The sequence below is a fragment of the Tursiops truncatus genome, chromosome 4 (assembly GCF_011762595.2).
Source record: "Tursiops truncatus isolate mTurTru1 chromosome 4, mTurTru1.mat.Y, whole genome shotgun sequence".
NCBI classification, from domain to species: domain Eukaryota; kingdom Metazoa; phylum Chordata; class Mammalia; order Artiodactyla; family Delphinidae; genus Tursiops; species Tursiops truncatus.
This window is the reverse complement of record NC_047037.1, coordinates 74,324,349-74,346,825: the sequence shown is the minus strand read 5'-3', so window position 1 is coordinate 74,346,825 and position 22,477 is coordinate 74,324,349. Positions and strand designations below refer to the sequence as shown.

Sequence of the window (22,477 nt, the reverse complement as noted above, 5' to 3'; positions counted from 1 at the left end):
AAGCCTGCAAGAGGAGGGTTGAGAACTGTCTCAGTGGATTGAAGGGAAATGGGATTCTCACTCTCTCTCCCTGTGGCACTCCAGGCCTCCAACATAGAAACCAAGCAGGAATGGATCAAGAACATACGCGAGGTGATTCAAGAGAGGATCATTCACCTGAAAGGAGCTTTGAAGGAGCCAATCCAGCTCCCCAAAACACCAGCCAAACAGAGGAACAATAGTAAGAGGTAACCAGCGTCTCTGCCCCCAGCACAGCCTCGCAGGCTTCCGGGAGTGGGGGTGGGGTGAACCTTTGCTTCCACGGGGGCGGTGCACTCTGCAGGCGGCACCCCTCTCTGTGACACCCCACTGAGTTCTACCTAAGAGGAGTCACCTTCTCTTTAAGCATCTCATTACTGTTACTGTCAGTGACATTCAGCAGGGCTTCCCTGGGCACCTGTCCTCTGATAAACACGGTGCTGGGTGCCTGGGGAAGATAAAAGGAAGGGTAAGATGAGTCCATTCCCTCAAGAACCACCTGACAGTCACATCTCACACGTGGAATAGTTAGACAAGAAGAAGCAGGACCACCCGTAGGGACAGGAAATGCTGCAGGCATCAAGGAGAGGGGACTTTGGATGAGCACTGGAGTGAAGTGTCTGGGGAAAGCTTTGGGAAGGAGGTGGCTTTGAGTCGGGGCTCTCTGGGCTGGCTAGACAGCCAAAGGACTGTAATGTGGGCGTGGCAGGTGGGACTGTCACTGCAGCTCTTACTGCAAGCCCCAAGAGTCCTCGTCTTCATTCATCTGAGATAAGCAATATGATGGGGCAGAGGAGGACTTATTTTTTATATCTGCATCTCCCTGGGCCCTTCTGAGTCTGAGTTTTCCTAAGACCAGTGGATGACTGCTTGAGTATCTCTTTCTCGAGTCTCCATGCTACAGTCACCTACAATGACTCTCTTGGAGGGCACTTCAAGAGAAAGCATATGAAAGCTTCATACCAGTTTTGGAAAAGAAAAAACAAAAACAGAGTTATGGAGGTGATGGATGTTGGTGACAACAGGCTGTCCTCTCCTCTCCTATTCATGAATGGATTAAATTCAGGAGATTTTAGTTGACCCTTTGGTGCCAACCAGGCTACACAGGCTTGGGAGCCACCAAGGGAGGTGGTAGCCAAAAGAAGGGTGTGGCTGAGGTAGAGAGAGATTCCTCCAGGAGGCAGGAGCCCCAAGACCAGCATGACCAGGATAAGGTCCCCTCTCGGTGCTGAAGGAACAATTATAACTGTGTTAGGGAGGGGTTATTTTGATTTCAGTTACCTTTGTCCAGAGTCCAGGTAAGGGGCAGACTTAGTTTAGCACTAGAGACAGACCCTGCTGTAGGAAGCCTCTACTTCAATAAAGAAGAGAGAATGGAAACAGTTATAAGGAATTGAAGGTCCAGGACCATGGTGGGAAGGATATTCAGGTGAGCTTAGCTAGGGTTACTCTGCAAAAAAGGCCCCTTTTTCCTATAGTAGGAGAGTTTGAGCATCTCTAGAACATGGGATGGACATATCTTGGAAATGCCTCACACCTTTTCTTGGTCATTGTCCTGTGATGAGAGGGGGAGAAACGTTGGCAGTCTCCGCAGAGAACAGCCAGCCATTGTGTTATTTCATTAGCTTGGCTCCCTGCATATGAGTTTACAGAGTTTACAGAGGAGTGGACTGGCTTGGGTAATGCAACCGACACTCCTGGATGGGCTCCCCACATCCCCCGGAACTGGCCTCATCTGGTGTGGACCAGAAGGGCCTGCAATGGGCCAGAATAGTGAGAAGCAGAACGTACAGCCAGCTCTCAACTGTCTACAAATGGTGGGGAGCACTGGTCCAGATATCTGAAACAACAGATGATCTGAAACTCCTTTATTTTTGGTTTTGAAATACATCACATGATTTCTTTCTACAGTAGATCTTCCTTCCTATGAATCTGTGGCTTATATTATTAAAATAAATTGGCATTTCCCAAGCCCACAAATGGTGGTGAGAGAACAATTGACTTAGAAGTGTTCTGGGTGGGAGAAAACACTTTTTATGACTAGCAGACCCAGTGTATGTACATTGGCATCCCATGTGTGCCGACATGCACACGCGTGTCCACACACACTCACACTCCAGATTGTAGTTATTTAGACTCTGAGATTCGGTATATGGGATATGTTGCCCATGTGGTAACACTGTCAGGCACTGAGTTCCCATTTCCCCTAAGGCTATACTTCTCCATAAGCAGTATCACGGGTGTGACTTTCACAAAGACCTCCATAGGAAGAGCTGTCACTTCCTGGGCTGGTTTATCCAACCCCTGGCCCACATCTCCAGTTTTTCCTGACACAGACTCTTCAGCCTTCACCAGTTCCCAGGCATCTAATCCCCGTTGGCCAGAGCTTTGGGTTCAGTGTAGGATTGGGACTCAGTTCTAAAGCTGGAGAGTTGAGGGAGCATGTGAATGGGACAGCAGTGTGGTCCAGGGGCCCAGGAAGGGGTCCAAACGTCAGGAGTGCACTTAGGAGACTATCTTATCAGACACTCAGGAGCACAGCTGGCTCAAAAGCTGCTGCGGAATCTGTGACCGTCCTCTTATCTTTGAGAAGATGCCTTGGTCTTCTGTGTTAATAAGAAATCATCATAAATAAGCATGAGATCACCAAGACCCACCAAAATGAAGGCAATAAACTCCTCCAGACCCAGAAGTTGAGGGTCCGACCTTCCCAAGGATAATCTCCCCTGGGGAAGATGTCCTACCCCATTTTCTTGAGCAAAAGAAACACAGGTCAAAAAGATATCTTCTCAGTTCTCTTCTCTTTATAAGCCAGCTATAAGCCACCCCCACCCTGTTACAGCATATACAGAAAATCTGTTTGAATACCCTGAACTCTGGGACTGTTGCAGATGACCCAGGCAGCTGGAGAGAAGCCTAGGTTCTAAGCAGGACATACTTCTTCCTACTGCCTTTTATAGACCCATTCCTAGTGAAAATAAGTACATAGCTGCCCACTCTGCACCGTGGGCCAGAGGAGTTATGGAGAGGAGTCACCTGTGTTCAGTTATCAACATAGTGGTTATGTATTTGCTAAGTGCAAGAAGTGACATCATTGAAAATTACATGGGACCTGCTTCCTTTCATGGGATAAGTTTAGACACATCCCTGCTGGAAAGCGCTAAGGCTCTGCTCCGCCAGCCCAGCTGGAAACCCTTGTGTGCTCTAAGCCCACAGTCGCTCCCCCCACCCCCACCCCTGTTGCTTTTCTCTTCTTCCTGCAGGGATGGAGTAGAGGATGTTGACAGCCAGGGGGATGGGAGCAGCCAGCCAGACACCATCTCCATTGCCTCTAGGACCTCTCAGAACACAGTGGACAGTGACAAGGTAGGACAGTGCCCCAACCTTCCTTCCCCCAAGACTTCTTGTTGGCTTAACCACCCCTGGAGAGTTAACCCCTAGAGGAATTTCTCCCATGGTGGAGCCTGACCTCAGGAGCCAGTGGTCTCTTTGTGCCGGCCAAAGGGGAAGGAGCAGGGCTGGAGGAGGTATGTCACAGCATGGAGATCTTGTCTGAGGGGCAGAAGATTGAGGTGGCCAGCCAGACCTCTCACGTCATGAGAGTTTAGCAGAACTGGCGAGGGTGGAGAGTGAGTCTGGGTTTCCTCTCCTTCTGAGATGCCTCACCGGCGCTGCCTGGGCTGCTCTGCCTTCTGGGAGGCTGGAACTCAGGGAGCTGAGGCTGGGATAGTTTCCAGAGACCTAAATTTAGACCAAGATCAGTGATTTGGGAAATGGCCACAGAGATGCTGGTTGGAAGGGGCCTCCTATCCGAAGGGGCTCTGGTGGAAGTGATGCCCTCCTCTGGCCAGAGTATTGGGGCTCAGTTCCTGAGGGGCAGAGGACCAGGAAGTGGTATTTGAAGCGGCGTGGAGGGATGTAGTTGTCTCAGGAGAAAACCTGGTCACTTGCTTGCTTACATTTTGGAGCAAGTAAGCAAAAGTTAGGAGCTCTGATGGGGAGCCAAAGAAAGGAGAATGTAGCAAAGACTCAGTGCATTTGCTCAAGCTAGCGGAGGAATTCAGCGGTCTGAATGTGCAGGAGGGACGGGGAAGGTTCTGTCTCTGACCCTACTCTCATTTGCTTACCTCGGGGTCGGAAGAGTTTGAGGTGATCGTTTTCTGAATACTAGGGATTTTATTAATAAAGGTTTGGGTTTACAAGGACCATTTGGCCCTAGTTTCTAGACCTAGTATTTTGGCCTTAGTCCTTCAGCCTCAGGCAACAGGCTGTGTCCTCGCTTCATTTTAGTTTTCTAAGTTAGGGGCATTTTAAAAAGATAATCTGCATTCATTAGGATTTTTCCTAATTTTTTTCTTACTGGGAAAAAAAAAAAAAGACTATGCCCCCCAAACCTCCTAAGATCATGGCGCTAAATCGTGCTCTAGACTAGTGAGCAAGGACTTGCAAGGTAATTCATTCTGTTTGACGTCCTGCCTTCAAGTTTCTAAGCCACTTTTGACTATCAGAGTGGATGGAAAATTGTTTTTTTTCTACTTGTAAAACATACAAAGAAAACTAGTTCTGTACTTTCCTTTCTCCTCTGATCCGTTGTTTAGAACTATAACCCAGAGTATCCTATGAATGAAAGTGTTTATTTTTAAACAGTCAGTGGGTGGTAAGCGAAGTGCATGTTTCCCATGTTCAGACATAGCAGCCTATTAATTCCATGGTCTGGGGGATGCCTCCCTCCCAGCTGCTGCTTTGTCTTCCCCGCGACCCTTAAACAGACACCTCTGCCAGAGACAGCTGTCTTAGGAAGCCCTGGCTCCAGCCTTTCCTTGTCCTCTGGCAAGGTGAGTGTGGTTAGAATAGAACGCCTCCAACAGCAGGCATTTCTTTGTTAATGAGGAACCCTGGTACTTACACGTTATCCACAAGTAAGGAAACTGACGCCCAGAAAGTCTGAGTGACTCGTCTGAGAAAATCCTAGTGGTGAGTGGAAAAGCAAGAACCAGAACCCAGGTCTCCCTGATTCACTGTCATGTTTTTTCCCTCGCTCTTATTAAAGTCAAAGCTTTGAGCTCCCAATGCTAAGATGAACTCAGCTGGCCAGACCTTCTGCACATTCCACAAAAACATCAGTCACATGTTCATGAAAAAGCACCCACCACATGCCGAGCTCTGTGCTGGATACTGTAGAGACATGTGGATGCTTTGTTGAGTGTGAATCCTTATATGTGTAATTTCCGTTTCATGTATGTCTCTATAGCCAGGCTCTTAAGCCCTGATGAGGGCCGGGGTTGTGTCTGTCTGTTTCATGGCTGTATCCTCAGCACATAACACACATGGATGCTCAGGAAGTACTTGGGGAATGAACGAACAGAGTGGGTAGAGAACTCCGGCATGAAGAGGAAGCTAAAACAGGTGGTCTGAAAGCAGCCATACATACAAATATTGTATTTTTAAATAAGCTAAAGAAGCCTAGAAGTTTCCTTACTTGCAAGCAGAAAGCTGCAGGTAATGTTCCCGGCCTGTTGGGAACATTAACCCTTAATTACCTTCTCAGCATGGGCAGCGGGTTGGGAGATGAAGAAAGATTCTGTGTTCTGACACAAAACCTGGAAAATGGCTTAGAAATAGTCAGATAAAGGGAGGGCCTGTCTGTGACCTTGCACTGCAGTTAGAATGTTGTTACTCTTCTGACACTGAGCAGTGAGATCAGGACAGCCAGGTGTTCCCTTGACCTGCCCTGTCCTTCATCAGAGAAACCATTTATTGGTATCTTTGAATTCACAGATGTTATCAACAAAGTTAAATTTCCCCCTATCTATACCCGAAGACCAGGAAACTGGTCTCCATTGGTTTCCAAATGGTCAGGTGAACAGACTCTGAAGAAGAGGAAGAGCAAGTGGGTTGATTCAGGTAGGCTGAGCCTACCTGGGCAAACAGGGTGGCTGTGGGGAGAGGATGGGGCAGAGGCACCTCACAGGGATCAGGGTCATTTTATTGGTGAGTTTCTAGGAAAGGCCCCAGTCTTCCTCTTCTAATCCAGAGGAGTGAGAGTCGTAGCACTGTGGGCTGGGTGGATGGTAAATGTAACCATTAAAGGGCGATGACAGACGACCTTGAGGAGTTGTGGGGCCCCAAGGCCCCTCTGCAATCCCCTTGTGTGTCCTCTGTGCGCTGGGGTGGGGTGGAAGGAGTTTGGACACACCTGGATTCAAATTCCAGCTCTGGCACTCACCCTCTGTGTCACATTGCCTGAGTTACTGCACCTTAATTCCCCAACCTGTAAAACAAATACCCATCTCACTGAGTCCTTGGGAAGGTTAGGTGAAATATATTTAGTTGACATCTCTTAGACATTCAGTAAAGGTTAACTTTCCATCCTTATTAGAGGGGAAGCAGAAATTTAGATACTGTGAATAAGAGTGCACAATTATTAAGCAGACTGAGGGTCTTTGGAAGTTCTTGAGTAGAGTTCTGCCCTCTGAGTCCTTAGTTCATTAACTGTCAGTAGGTTTTTTTCTATATTAGACCTAAAGGGATGGAACATCAGTTTACTTGTCTATCATAGGGCAACTTTACTCCTCTTCCCATTTGCTAACCCTTAGAATCTAAGACGTAGCTGTTTGTAGTTAGCTTTGGCTCGTGGCTTATTTTATTATCCAATGGGTTATGGTCCATTACTGCCAGGTATTTCACCTTAATCCTCAGATTGTATCACCTTTGGCCAGTGGTAACCCCTAAGTCTTTAGATATTTGAAGACAGTTGTCTTTTCTCTTAATCTTCTTTGTTTAGAAGTCCTCAGTTTCTCCAACTATTCCTTGTATTAATGTGTTTTCCGACCCTTCCATATCCTGGTTGCCTTCCTCTGGTTTACTCTAGTGTGTAATGATCTGTGTAAAATGGGGCCTCCAGCATGGTATATAAGTACATTAGGTGTGATCTAACTGATGCAAATTCATCTCCTTGTTCTAGAGCTACTACGCTTGCCCTCCTCCCTAAGAAGGTTCACCGTGTCTAGTAGGGTGTACAGTGCTGGCTCATAAAATCTCCTTGCCTGTTTTTGTGGACTGCCCTTAATTCAGCAGATGACTTAGAAACCTGAGTGTCAGACTACTTAATATCTATTAGATTTTCTCTTGCTTAGTTCCATCCACAATCCAGTATGTTTTGAATATAAATTATTCTGTCCAGTATGTCAGCTGCATTTCCCAGCATTATTGGCTAAACATACGTTTTGTGGCTTCATCCAAATTCTGGCTAAAAAGACAAGGTTGAGAACAGAAGACCAATGCCCGGCCCCTCCTCATTTCACACCCAGGTTTTGACACTTTGAACCCTCCTTGTCTGACTCTTCTTTCTAGGAAAGGGAACTCCCCCACTTTTCTCTATAACAGAGAAGCTGGGATTGCTTGTGGTAAATCCTCCCTTGATGAGGAACCAGTCTAATATTATTAATTCTGCATTAAACGCTGACAAAGCCAACACAGGTGCCTCAGTAAATGGCACGAATAAGCTTTCCCCAAAGTTGCTTTTGCTCATCTCTCAAATGGGTCTGCCTAATTAGGTTCTACCTTGCCCCTGTCCCATGTAAAAGTGTCATCTCCCTGAAGGCAAATGGATGTGTGCTTACTTTGTTCTGTAGAGATCTGGGTCTGAGCCCCTTCCTATTCTGTCCAGAACATGCTCACACTACTCTGGGCATTCCACCGTAAAGTCTCTTTTGCTTATACACGTATTAAGTGATGGAGCTTTGCAACCACACTTCAAAGACATCCAGAATTATAGAATTGTAGTCAAGCAAGGCTGGGTTATGAGGTGGCAGTGAAGAAGTGTCTTGTAGTTGAACACGATGGACGTCTGCTGAATAATTACCAGCTAATGGTGCAGAAGCGGCCATCTGGGCAGTGACAGTCCCTGTGCATGTATAACATTTGCCATTTAGACTAGGCATGCTGGAGACGTTCAATAAATGCTTATCGAATTGAACATTACAGACACCTCCTAGTAGGGATGCTCTTCATCCAAAATACACTATGACTTTCTAGACATGTCCAGACTGGCTGGAGACAGGGAAATTGAGTTGTGAGTGCTATAGTCCCTGCAAAAATTACAAGGGAAAGAACACTGCTGGAACATCCCGGGACTGATTGTGATTTTAAGGAGGGATTTCAAAAGCAAGCAAATGTGATCTAAGGTACAAGGTGGGCTGATAATGACAGTGTGCTGAAGGGGGACGGGAGATGCCTGGAGAAGCCTGGAGAAGCCTGGAGATTCCAGGATTTAACCCAGAAGTTTTTAAACTCTCGACTGTCAAATCGATATAATGGGTCATGACCAAAATTTTGTTTTACCGTGTGGGAAGAAACGCTCTGAAGTCAAAGGATTCCTACAAGGTCACTCACTGCAGTAACGTGATGCCTCTAACAAGGGGCGGGGCAGCCTGGCTGCAGAAGCCTTCTGGGAATAGACTTCTCAAGAGCCTCACCTGGTTTGTCAGAACCTGGTAATCCTGACACAGGCGCTCTGGGAGCACAAAGCAGGCCACTAGGTGCAAGGGCTGTAGTCCAAGAGGGTCCAGCCCATGTTTTGGGGAGGTCCCAACCCCCGAGTTGGCCTATGCCATCTCTCTTCGTACATGCTCTGTGTTGAGGGCCCACTTACTCCACAGCAGGTGTTGCTCTCCATGCCGAGAGTACAGCAACGAATGAAACAAGGCCCTGCCATCCTTTGGCTTGTTGTCTTACAGGGAGGAAAGGTAAATAACCAGAAAGAGAAAGGATGGCATCCCTAGTCTACTGCTAATAGCATCAGAGATAAAAAGCTTCTAGGTTTTTCTTGTAAGAAAAAGTGGGCTAATGCTGCAATTGGAAGAACTCAAATTAAATGTAAGAAATTAGTTTCCTTGTAAAGATTAGTGTTGATCGGGGGACGGAGGGGAAAAAATAGAATCTCTTCATTTAAATGGGCTCATAAGTAGAAAAACCCTCCAGAGAATAAGGATGGATATAGAGCTTCTTGGGAGGAAGGAGAGCAAATTGGGTCCCATTCCCTAGAAGCAGAGTCTGAGACCATGATTCCTATGCATGTAGTTTATTAAGGGTGTGCTTTCAGGAAAAGGGGCAAGAAACAGGGGCCAGTGCAGAAGGAACTAAAGCAAATGTGATGTGGTTTCAGCTGGAGTCTAGCTCAGTCTGATCCCTCCTGGACCTGGAGTGTGAATTGCACCCAGAGTTTGCCCCACCTTCGGGCAAGGGGCCTGGCCTTTTGTGATAGCTGTGAGCTGTTAGCAGCCAACATGCACAAGAGCTGGGGCATGGGAACCGCAGCAGGAAAGAGGATCTGAGTGGGCTGCAAAGGCGTCTACTGCACAGAGGAAGGGGATGGGTTTGGGGACCAGGCATGGATTCAGTCCCTGGTTGTTCACCAGCTGCAGGACCTTGAGTGGGTCATTTAATCATTTCATGCCTCAGTCTCCAAGTCTGTACAGTGAAGGCAATGGTTTCAGCTTCCTGGGATTTTGAAGGACTAGCCAAGATCCTGTGTGAAAGAGGGTGTGAAGCAGAGGAGACATGCGGTGGGTAGGTCGCTGTCCGGGTGACTATAGGTGACTGGCATGAGAGAAAATAGACAGCGTGCTCCCTGGAGTTTTAAGGGCCTACAGATCACTGGCTTTCGCCACTAAGGAGAAAAACCAAACATCTGGAAATGTGGAGACTCAACAGTGTTAGGACTAATAAAAATCCTGTCAGTTCACACGATGTAATATTTTTCACTTAACTAATTAATTAAACTAACTAATTAATTAAAAAAACCATCAAGATGATGCAACACACCAGCAGGATATAACTAGTTATAAAGAGAAAAGTGCATTTTGAGCCGTATCCCCAGATATTTTGTGTGTGTATAATGTACACAGTTTCATGATATATTTGGGTGAATGACCTCTATTTTGTTGCTACTTTTTTAGTTATATTAGATTAAATAAAATTATAAAAGAAGACATGCTTTTTTAACTCCCATATCTGTGTTAATATAGAAGAAGGTATAAATAACCCCAAACAATAGCTAATAGATATATTATAAAATATATTACAACATATGATTTGGTATTTGAGAGAACACAGAGAAACCACTGGTATGTTTTCTGGTTGGAGAAAAACCAGAGTTTTTGTTTTGTTTGTTTGTTTGGTTGGTTTTGTTTTGAATTTACCTTCAGATATATCCAAATAAGACAGTGTAATACAAATCTACTAAAAATGTGTCCAAAAGAATTTAATGGACAACTCAGCACATACGTAAGGAAGTACTTGACCTTAAAAATATATGTATGAGATAATAAAAAAATAAAGTTATTGATCATCATTTAAAAAAAAAAAAATCAAGGTGGGCCCCCCAAGGTTGAATCTTCAGAATGAGATTGTGACAGCCTGTGACATTTAGCCGTGGGGCCTGAGCAGGTGACCCATTTGCTGGAGATCCAGCCTATTAAATGCACTGTGTTAAAAGCTAGAAAAAGAAAACGTGATGCGTCTCCAGGAGAGAGTCCTCAGCACTTCTGTTACTCTGCCCTTTATCTCAGGGCCCTAAAATGTTTCTTATGGGAGAGGTTTATGTTGCCTCCCATCTAGGAACAAAGCACTTTCTAATCCTCACATAAATACCTTTGAAGAATATATAATTGTACTCCTTGTTCCCGGGGTTTGGAGTGGATATATCTGAAACCTAAACTTGGACTTCACAAACTGTAATCTTGAGTCTCGGTCGTACCCCACGCCTAACAGTACAGTGGGTTGGAGTTGCTGTATGAATCCCAGGTAGAGGCATTCTGATTTTCTCAAGAACTTGGTAGTCACTCCAAAGTAGGAAAAATGCCATCTCCGCTTTAAAGTTTTAAACCCAAATTATGATCTTTGTTTGTTTGTTTTAGTTTTCTGAATAATCCAAGTTCAGGACTAGGTTTGAAAATAACTTTTTTTCCTGGTGTGGTCCCTTTGTTACTTTGATCCGTGGTGGGCGGGAGAGGTGGCAGCAGGGAGCAACAAAAAGCAGAGGATTCCCGGGTCCTCCTCTCTGTGGCTGCTCTGTCACCTCCCAGAAGCCCAAACCCATCCTCTCCTGAGCAACATTCAACACAGGACAAATGTGCTGGCTTTTCAGAACGAGTCTTTAAAGTGCAAGGAGTTGGGGTCACCTGTTTTCCTCTAAATGAAAAGTTGCTCAAATAAATGACTGGCTTCCAGCATCACACACAGCCCAACAGCGTGAAAGACACAGCTGAGGTTCGCGGGGCAAAATCTCTCATGACAGCATTATTTTACTTAATATTTGACTTACACTTAAGAGCTTGAAAACCTCCCTGGAGAGGCCCACCTTTAACGTTACCAATCAACTGAAAAAGCAAATAAGCTTCATAACACACAGCAGCCGATGGACAGTTTGCTGCACACAGGCAGATCACAGGAAACCTCAGAGCGCCGCGCCGCACAAATCTCTTTGTTTCTAGTGGCGTCATTGTGCAAGTATATGTTCCAGAAATAAGGAAATTGCAAAAGGTGATTTGCCAGGAGATTAGATCTCTGTGTGATAGCTGCAGGGGTGGCCAGAGGCCAGATCTGACTTGGGGTAAGTTTGGAATTTGGAGGCATGGAAGCTCAGGGAAGAATGCAACCTGAGAGGTCCTCTAGCCCTCTGTCTCCATCCTGTTTAAAGGGAGCAAAGTGACTTGCTCAGAGTCACAAAGCCAGTTGATGGCAGACCTCAGACTCAAACCCAAGTCACTCTCCTGCCTGTTCAGTGGGATTAAGAACATAGTACTTTTGCGGTAACCCTGATAGTTCAGCTTCCAGAACTTTGTAGCAAAAAGCAAACACAATTGTTCCTGGCTTCTTCTCCAGCTGCCTCTACACCATCCCGCCCCAGCCCCAGCAAATCCACAGCAAAGTAAATTACAAAGAGGTTCTGTAGGCCAGTCCAGCGTCTCTGGGGCTGGCATGTGGCAAACGGGAAAGATACCTTCCAAGTATTAATGCCTGTCACAGAGTCTTTGATAGCAAGTACTTGTGACTCATATAGTGGCCTTGGTGGGAGTGTGATTCTGCCCTAGAAGAGTCTTCAGACCTCTCAAGGCAAATTCCCGGTCAGGCTCTGAGAGCTGGCAAGAGGCACTGCGGCAAGGCAGCCCAGCACAAATCTGAATTCTGTTTCTAAAAATTTTGGTGGAAGGAGAAAGCAAATCTGAGATCAAGCCAAGATGTGAAAGTGGATTAGCTGGCGACAGTCCAAGGCAAACAAGACCCAAGTGAGTACACTGCCGGCCGGACACACTGGGGAGGGGCTCGAAAAGGGGAGAAGGCACGTCCGGGGAGGGGGGCGGGGGCCGGCTTGGAGGCCGCGGGCAGAGAAAGAAGTAGCAGCTCTCAGGGCAAGGGTTTTACTGGAGTATTCTGCACAGACTTCTTGGCATATCACTTATCCCACTTACGCTTGTTTCCTTCTGTGTGAGTTAAAAAGGCCTTTTAGCGAAGAACAAAATGACAGAATCTACCTTCTTAAAGCTACTGGTAAGAAGGAAACAGGTTGTGGGAAATACCGTTCTTAAAAAATTGTGCTCCTGGATGACTAAGAGTGACACCAGGAGTTTTGAAATCTGGAGCAAGCTCTCCTTGTGGGTGCGAAAATGAACTCTTCTAGAAATTTCAAGCAGAAGTGTTGCTAGAAATGACCGTCTAGAGCCAAAGCACTGAGATGAGCGTGGATGGGGCGGGTGAAGGTGGCTTTGCAGTGGCGGCTCTGCCTTAGCTGAGCTGCCTTCCCCCGTGCGTGCTGTGCTGTCAAACATGACATGTTTTCCGTGGCCGTAACACAGGAGTCTTGGGAAAAGCCTGTTTGATAGACAAGTGGATAAATAGTATCCTGTTTCTTTATCTTGACCTTAGATTGAAAATGCTTGTTTGGGTTTTACCTGCCTGCAGGCTTAGCTTCGCTTCCTCCCTGCTGATGGCTACTGGCAACCTGTCTGCCATGACTAGTGGGATGTGGTGGACACTGGATGGGGATGGGGAGATCTAAGCATTTGAGGCATTGGGGTGAGATGGTGTGATCCTACTGCCAGAAAGTAGGGTCTTGTCAAGGAAACCATGTTTGCCTGTCCTCCGTGGTGGCCTTCCACTAGGAACCACAGTGAAGATGGGACTTTGGCTCAGGGTCTCTCCCCGGGTGCCAAGTAGCAAATGCCCACCAAGGGGAGCAGCCTGCCTCTGCCCGGATAGCTCTTCCTGTTGAGAGAAAACTGCTGGAAGATGCAGACCTGTGCAGACTGACCCATTCCAGGTGTCTACTCCCTAGTTTCAACCAGACCCTTCCCTCTGCTAATCAGTCTTTCCATTCTTCTGCCGCCATGTTCCACACGGGTCTGGCTCTGGTTATGTTGGAGTAGTCACTGCTTTGTTTCAGAGCTGATAGTCAAGTTTCCAGCTTCCCCATATGTAAGGGCTTAGAGTTGAGTCTTCCAAGTTCAGAATGTTTATCTACTGTCATTATTATTATTATTAATGTTCTAATTGGTTCTGTTTAAAATTGCTGATTGCAGAGACATGTATACATGGATTAGAAGTTCAGGAGAGCTGTTCCTCTAATTTGCATGGCCCCTGCTGATGCTGGCTGTGAGATGCTTACTGAATGCTCCCATAAGCATTGCTCTCTGCATCACATGCAAGGGCTTAGACTCCTCTCTGAACTTCATGATGTACTGAAGGGGAAAAAAAAAAACAAAAGAAAAACAGGTTCTGTATTTTTCCGTCTGTCTCCTGTCTCCTGCTAGCTGGTGTCCTTTCAGCTGCAGGAATGGGGTTTAAAAAGTTTCACTTACTCTTTGCTGTTACTCACTTACACATGGATGACAGTCTGACTTAGTGAGCACTAGAGGATATTAAAAATTCATTACCTTTTCTTTGCCTTATGATTTTTTTTTAATTTTTTTATATTTTTTGGCCACACTGCACAGCATGTGGGATCTTAGTTCCCCGGCCAGGGATTGAACCCGCACCCCCTGCATCGTAAGTGCGGAGTCAACCACTGGATCGCCAGGGAAGTCCTCTTTTCCTCGTGATTTTAATGTATGCTATCTTTTTATCTCATTGATTAATTTATCAAGCATTTATTGAGCTCCTACTATCCGGCAGGTGCTATTCTAAACACAGAGGATAAGACAGTGAACAAAACAGACAAAGCACCTTGGTGGCCTGCTTAGACCTTTCTCTTTTGTGCTGATATGAACCTAAATATGCTCGATTTTGAGGTATTTGGAATGCCTTGCAACTTACTTCTATTTTTTTGTATGTCTCTGTGACTGACACCATTGCAGCTTTTATCTTAAAAGAATTTAGCAATTTGTTTAAAAAGATTACTTGGGAGTTCTTGAAAGTAGTCCCCCAATTTTTAATTTCCTGAAATAAAACCAGAAATCAAACCAGAATGTTAGATTTCCCACCACTATCATCTTTGAGCTGTAGTTGCAGTCAGCAGGTTCCTGATTAGGGAGGGTTACCTTCATGACAGGTAGACATTCCAGATGAGGAGAAAAGATCAGGAAGTATTCACATAGCTCCCAAATATTAAAATTACTTCTATCTCATATAACAGGAATACCAAAGGAAAATTGTTCTTTTAAAAAGTTATTTTTAAACTGTTATGATGATGATGTTGAAGGATGTGAGGGGATGAGGAGTGGGGAATAGTTTGTTAAATGGAGTTACTTCAAATTTTAGAATCTGAAATTTGTAATACAGAGTCTAACTTATCTGATGTCCCTACCCCACTTCACCCCACAACCTCTCAGAACAAGAACAGTCACAATTTTTATGCCTCTTTACATACGGGCTATGAAGAACCTTTATTGTACTTGAGAAAATTTTATTGAAAACTCCCCAAAGAGAAAGGTTTTTAGGATATGTTCTCTACCATTAGATTTAAGACAGTACTTCTAACAGGGACATAGACCAAACCGCTAGATCGGTTATGTTATTTACAGAGCAAATAAGTAGGCACTACCATTAACACCTGGTCAAGAAGAAAAATCTGTTAACAAAGAAGAATGAAATTAGCTAGAGGCAAAAATGGAAAATTATTACAAATATTTTGGTACACTGAATTCATTCTTTTATTCAACCGAATTTTATTGAATGTCCACTGGTGACCAGATACCATGGAGATTCAGGATATAAAAGAACAACCTCTGTCCTTGTCCCGGAGTTTTCTGAGTTCATACCCCCCAGGGGTCTTAATATGTGATGCCAAATAGGGTGGCTATATAGGTGTTACTTGTATTTGAGGAAGGAGAGTTGTACTTAGCACTTCCTTTATGCCAGTTGCTGAGCGAGGCATCAGAGAAACTAGGAAGAGGAATGTTAGGTGAGATACATACTTGCCACACATATACTACATTTTGTAACAGAAGTATACCCACTTTGAACAACAAACAGCCTGGGAGCCAGGGAAGGCTTTTTATACCAGAAGTGAAATTTGAGCTTGGCCTTGAAGTTCATCTTCCTTCTATTTCTCCTCCTTGGTATCAGTTTTGATCCCAGAATAATTATTCTAATCATGGACAGTCTGTAAAAGAGCAATGCTACTGATACATCCGTATCAAAAGAAGTATTTTGTTTTGATGTGGAATTAGGCTTTTTTTTTAATGACCTGTTAGCTCTGATGGGAACTATTCAAAAGTCCCCTTAGGATTTTTACCAAAACTTTCTTATTGTTCCTCATAATAATATAATTAAACCTGTTTTTCCTTAAGCATATGCACTGAAGATCTTTTAAAAGAACTTTTGAAGCGATAATACATAAACATGATTTAAAATGCGGGTGTTTTTCTAGAGATATTATTTTAAAATATAAAAGCTCATACTTTTTATTCTTTTTAAAAAATGTTTAAATAAGTAACAGCATATGATAAGTCCTGTTTTATACTTTTTTCCTTGTAACAAATCTGGGCAATTTCATAGCAGGACATGTAGAGCTGCATCGTTCTTTTTGGTGGCTACACAGTATTCCATACTTAGAGTACCATAATTTATCTAACTAGTCTTCTATTGATGGGTGTATGGGATGTTTCTAATCTTTTACCAGTACAGACAGGTCTGTAATTCTTGTACAGATACAGTTTCTCACACTTGTTGGTCATGAGTATGTTAATAGGATAGCTTCCTAGAAGTAGAATATGCATTTTAAAATGTTGATAGACATTGTTAGATCACCCCCTACAGAAGCTGGACCAATCTATACTCTCTCCAGCTGAGTATGAGTGTCAGTTTTCCCAGTCTTGCAATCTAGTATATCTTCAATATTTCTTATCTTTTCCAATCTGGTATCAGATACTTTAAAATAATCCTTATTCATTATTTCTCTTGTATATATTTTGTTTAGCTGATAATATTGCAACTATATTACTTTCTGAAATATATTTGAAATGTGCAGTATTTAACTTATACTGTTACCTAATGAGAGTTATGGGCTTGTCTGATTCATTAGCTGTTATTTATACGCTTATTCCTATGGATGAAGTGCATTCCTAATCAGAAACATCTGATTTACATTAACCTTTTTAAAAAATTTATTAATGTAAAATATATATGCTGAAAATGCATCAAAAAGTACTAAACATGTGAATGGATAATTATAAAGTGAACGTATATGTAATAACCATGCAGTTCATGAAAGCAGGACATTGCCAGCTTTCCAGAAACCCCTTGTGTGCCCCTCCCTGGTCACAACCCTGTCTTCTTCCCTAGAGGTAACCATTCTCCTGACATTCATAATACTGTCCTTACTTTTCTTTATTATTTTGCCTCCTATGTATGTGTCCCTAGACAATATAGTTTCAATGTAGCTGTTTTTAAATTTATATGGCTAGGTCGTACTGTGTGTGTCTCTTCTCTCACTCAACCCTCATTTTTATGGAATTCATCCATGCTGATGTGTGTAGTTTTTCATTCATTTTCACTGTTGTATAGTATACCATTGTATGAATACACCACAATTTATTTATCCATTCTGCACATGGGATGTTTGGGGCTGCTGTGAACAGTACTGCTATGAATATTCTTATATGTATCCTTGTATACATGTACTTGAGTTTCTCTAGGGTGTGAAGGTAGGAGTGAAATTTCTAGGTGGGAAAAAAAAAGGAAATTGCTAGGTAATAGAAGATATATATATATATGTCTTCAACTAAACTAGATGGTATAATCTATTTTTCAAAACGCGGATACCAGATTTCCACTCCTACCAGCATCTGTGAGATTTTTCTGTTGCACTGCATCCTTGCGTATACTTGATATGCCGGACTTCAGAATTGTTGCGGATCTGATGGGTATGTAGTAATATCTGCTTATGGTTTTAATTTGCGTTGCCCTAATTACTAATGAGGTTGAAGCCTTTCCGTATCTTCTTGGGCCTTTGGATTTTCTCCTTTACATCCTTGTTCAAGCCTTTGCCTAGTTGTGAGTTGTCTGGTTTTTTCTTATGCATTTTTAGGATTTCTTTATATATTCCAGATATTAGTCCTTTGTTGATTATACACATTGTAAGTATCTGCTATCACTCTGTGGCTAGTCTTTTCACTCTCTTTATTGTGTCTTGAAAAACATCTAATTTGACATTTTGAAGGCAGTACGTTTGTAAGTTAAAGACTTATATGATGGGACATAATGAGACATTTCTTACATTAGTCCTTTAAAATAACAGTTTATCATTTGTTTCTCCACATAATAGTGTACCACCATGGAAACTTTATATATAATGTAGGTTTCTGTCAATCCCTAAGTTTACCCCTGTTTTCTTTCTTTTTTAAAATATTTATTTATTTATTTATTTGGTTACACCGGGTCTTAGTTGCAGCAGGCGGGCTCCTTAGTTGCAGCTCGTGAGCTCCTCAGTTGTGGCATGCGAACTTCTTAGTTGTGGCATGCATGTGGGATCTAGTTCCCTGACCAGGGATCCAACCCAGGACCCCTCCATTGGAAGCAGGGAGTCTTAACCACTGCGCCACCAGGGAAGTCCCTATCCCTGTTTTAATAAAAGAATAAGAACTAGTTGACTTTTTTAAAGGTATCTGTTGCATTTTACTCTATATATTATGTGACAGGTAATACAGTTAAAGCGATGAAATGTATTAGAAAAAAAGATAAGTCCATTGGGTTTGGAACTCAGTTGTCTGACAGACAGATCCAAGACCCAGGAAGGAAATCTTTACATAGCAAAACTAAGCATCTATGCTCACAGAAAAGCCTCTCCAATCCTAATTTTATATGTAATGCTTACCATCTCTGTCATCTAGTTACTTAGCCCCTAAGAAAATTAGAAGAGGAGAAAGTTACTTTTATATAGACACACTAATAGCCACGAAGGCTGAGCTGTTGACAGCAAGAGAGGAAGCAGAAAAGCTATGAAAGCAAAAGCTGAAGGAGGAAATAAAACTCCAGCAGTTGGGTTCTATTTAGTGAAGGTACCAAGAGTGCTATTATGACCTGGCATGTCTTACAACATCCTTTGTATTTTGTACTACACCATAGCTATTACTCATGTGGGTTTGTGTAATTGTCAACAGATGGGGAAATTATGTTCAGTGTACTTTGCTTTTTAAGAAGTCAGAGATGTAAAGATATTCATAAAAAGATTTAAAATGGGGAGAAAAAGGTGGTGTTGCTGTTTACCTTTAGTCATCCAGAACACTTGATTATCCTGACAGACACATTTCCCACGGGTTTTGGAGAGCTGAGGTGACGTTGACTATGATTTACGTTAGTGGAAAGATTTGTAAAGGTGAAACTCAGCTTTTCTCAGTCCTAGTGATTGACTCCAAAACACTGGGCTGCACTCCTTTGGCATTTTTTGAGGGTCTGTATAAATCCGCTCTAGTCCAAGCCACTGTCCTATCACACATGACCTATGAAAGAAGCCTCCTAATTGGTCCTCAGACATTCACTCTTACTTTCCTCTAATCTTTTCTTCACTCTGAGACCAATGTGATCTTTTGAAAATGCAAGCTCTTCGCATCTATGGCTTCAAGCCCTTTGAGAAGGTCCTTTTGCCCTTAGGGTGAATACCAAAGTCCTCAACATGACCTACGAGGGCATTGTCTGGACCTCAGCCCTCTTCTCCTCCCTGCAGCCACTCTTCCTCTTGTTTCCTGCCTCGCAACGTTCCTGGCCTTCCTTGAATGTGTCAGGTTTCTTTGCGGTCTCAGGGCCTTTGTTTCCTCTGCCTGGAAAATCCTTTCTCCTTTTGCTCTCCGGTGTCTGCCATGATCTGACCCAACCACTCATTTCAGCCTTGTTTCCCATTCCTTTTGCTCTCTCTTCTTTCAGATCTCAGCCCTTCCTGACCCTCTGGCTAACTCCCCTCCCCAAGTCATATCTCTCACTGCATTCTGTATTGTTATTTCTTGGAACTTGTCACCATTATTTACTATATCAGCGTTTGTTTGGTTACACAGTTGCCTCCAGCACCAGATGTTAAGTCCATGAGGGCGGAGACATATCTGTTTTACACCCCCACTGCATCACCAAATCTAACAAAATACTGATTCACAGGAGGGACTCAGTTAATATTTGTTAAGTCAATAAACGAAGACCCAATAAACACAAGGTAATGTGTTGGGCATTGTGGGTAAGAAAGAGAACTAGAAATGGGAAACAAATATTATTAAGAAACTCAAACTTACCTAGTTTGAGAGGATTAGAGAAGGTTCAGCATTAAACTTTACCAAGTGGGTAGAGTTTATCCAGGCAGCATTGCTATTGGGAGTGGGGAGGAAAGTCATCCTAAATGGATCAAACAGCAAGAGCAGGGACAGGGAGAAAGGAAAATATAGGATAAGTTTGGGGCATGCAGAGTAAATATGCCTGATGAAGTGCGGAGTTTGTGAGGTGAGCTGTCGGAAACAAGGCTGAAATGATTGGTTGGGTCAGATCATGGCAGACTCTGGATACCATTGAAAGGAATTTAGATTTTATTGAGTATTATCCAAGAAACACTGAGAGGTTCTTTTTTTGTTTGTTTTTTGAGCATGATAGTTACAGAATTACTCTTACCTTCTCCTTGATGTGTAACTGTCCTTTTATGCTCTCATTCTTTCTCTTAGACTCACAGAGAGTCTAAAGTTAAACTACCCACCGGCTCTGAATCTCATGCTTTGTACCCACCTCCATCCAGTACATCCATTCAACACCTCTTCTTTCCCTCTTATTGTCAAGCATCTCCTTTCTCTCTGCCATCTCACACCTCTTTGTTACTTCGTGCTCCCTGCGCTGGAACGTCTCCTGATTCTTCTTTCTACAGATCCTCCCCCACCTTCAACAGTAGTTTTTGTTGCTTCCATACTGATGTCCATGACAAAAATTCCAACATGATATCTCTGAAGAGATGTTACTCCTACGGCAGTTCCACATTCATTGTTTGTTCACGCAGCACATTTTTTGTGCACCTACTATGTGTCAGGCACTGTTGCAGGCTGGAGATGCAGCAGTGACACCAAACAGGCCAGTCCCCAACCTTACGAACACTCAGTTCTACTGGAGAACCAGGAAACCAACAAGCAAATATAAGACCAAATGGTGACATAATGAACACTGTCACTGTAGGTCTTTCCAGTTTGATGTCGGCTTCCCTCAGTCTCAGCATCAGACAATTTTATTTTTCTTTCAAATCAGCAACTTGGTTTGACTTCCCTGTTTGAGGTAGAAGCAGGATTTTCCAGATACCCAGGTTTGTATCTGTGGATCCATTTTGGGGCATATCCCCTGATAGCCAGCCAGTCTGTTGCCCAGTCCTGAGGATGATTCCCTCAAAATGTCTGTCACATCACCCTGGTCAGGCTTCGGTCACCCTTTGCTTAAATTCTTTAAGTAGCCTCCTAAATGTCCCCCACTGCTTTCTGGGATTTTGCCCCTGCATTTTATCTTTTCTACTGACACCTAATTCATCTTCCTAAAACATCTCTTTCAATATCTCACTTACCTGTTAAAAGACTTCAGTAGCACATTTATTTAGAATAAAGTACAGGTCCACCTGCAAAGTCATTTATATAGTTTTCCTTCCTATGCATGCTCCTTTAGAGACCCTTACCTTTCATAGACACTATAATGCACTTGTATTAGATGGAATCATATGAAACTGCCATTTTCATGGATCCAACATGGTTGATTGAATATTGGCAATTTATATGTTGCAACCTAATTGCACTTCCCAAACAACTGGTTGCCTGTATGTCTTTCTCCCATGTTACATTGTGAGTTTTTTGACGATCATGTCTTGATCTTAATGTTGCTTCTATCTTTACTGTCTGCTACGGCATCTGGTACAAAGTAAACAATGGCAATCGAGTGCCCCCACTCATGTTGTGATCTCCTGCTGCTTCCATTTCCTATAATGCCCACCGACTTCACCTAATCACATCCTACCCACCCCTCACTGCCAGCCTGGCTCATGCCTCCTTCATGGAAATGCCCACTACTCCACCTTCATCTCCTGCCACCACCTCTGAGCCAGCAGTATTGCTGCCTACTCCCTGCCAAAATCGAATATCATTCTTTAACCTCCAAAGCATATATGTTTTCCTTTGTGTTTTCCGTATTACTCAGCATGAAGTTGCACTCTTAACAGTGAGTTGAAAGATGTCTGTTTCTAGCCCTCCCTTTCCACTCTGGGACCCACTACCGTATTTCCAGCTGTCTATGATATAACTGCTCTTGGATGACTCACTGCAGTCCACTCAACAGAACTGAAACTAAAGTCATATGCCATCTCCCGGGTCTGCTCCTGGCCTACATCTGCATCCACAGCTTGGTCTCGAAGCCATCTCGGCTCCCCTTCATTCTCTATCCTCCTCCTGAAATAACATTCCACTGGATCATCACAGTGATTGCACTCCTTAGCCTGGCTTCAGATTTTTATATAATATATAAAGTCTATCTCTGGGAGCTTCAAGAGGAGAAACATGTCTCCCAAACCACAGCAACGTTCTCTAGGACCTAGAGCATCCTGATAAACAGGCCACTTCCTCCTGGTCTTGCGCCTCCCCTGGGGGCCTCTCCTCTAACATGTTTTCCGGTAGATATGTGTGATTATCTTCACCAAAATATAATGATCTTTCACATCATAATTGCCTTTGTTAGTATATGTCTAAGATATACTGCATCACTGTGTCTCCAAAGTTATCTCTCTGTCCTGATAGATATGTTTCTGACCTCAGGAAGAATGTTGCTGGAACACATTTTCTTCATTATTAGAATGATCTCTGGAGTCCCTTTCATCAGCACTTTGTGAGAAACCATCTCCTTCCAGTCTGCTGTTGTTTCCCAGGGGTTAGTTTTTGTCTCAGCAGCTGAGTCCCGAGACCCACAAAGACAAAAGCTCACGTGTGATACCTTGTGTCATCGGCGATGCACTGAGATAGGGCTGGGCATT

At 43.6% G+C, this 22,477-nt stretch overlaps 1 protein-coding gene across 19 annotated transcripts in view; it reads left to right on the top strand.

The window, feature by feature from the left end:
- The window catches only part of KALRN (kalirin RhoGEF kinase), a 645,891-nt gene that overhangs the window by 428,243 nt on the left and 195,171 nt on the right, over nt 1–22,477 (top strand). For all 19 annotated transcript variants that reach the window (XM_033855735.2, XM_073804132.1, XM_073804131.1 and 16 more), the window contains 2 exons: nt 85–227; nt 3,282–3,384. In XM_033855735.2, the coding sequence (XP_033711626.1) occupies nt 85–227; nt 3,282–3,384 (246 nt within the window). The remainder of the gene's footprint in view (nt 1–84; nt 228–3,281; nt 3,385–22,477) is intronic.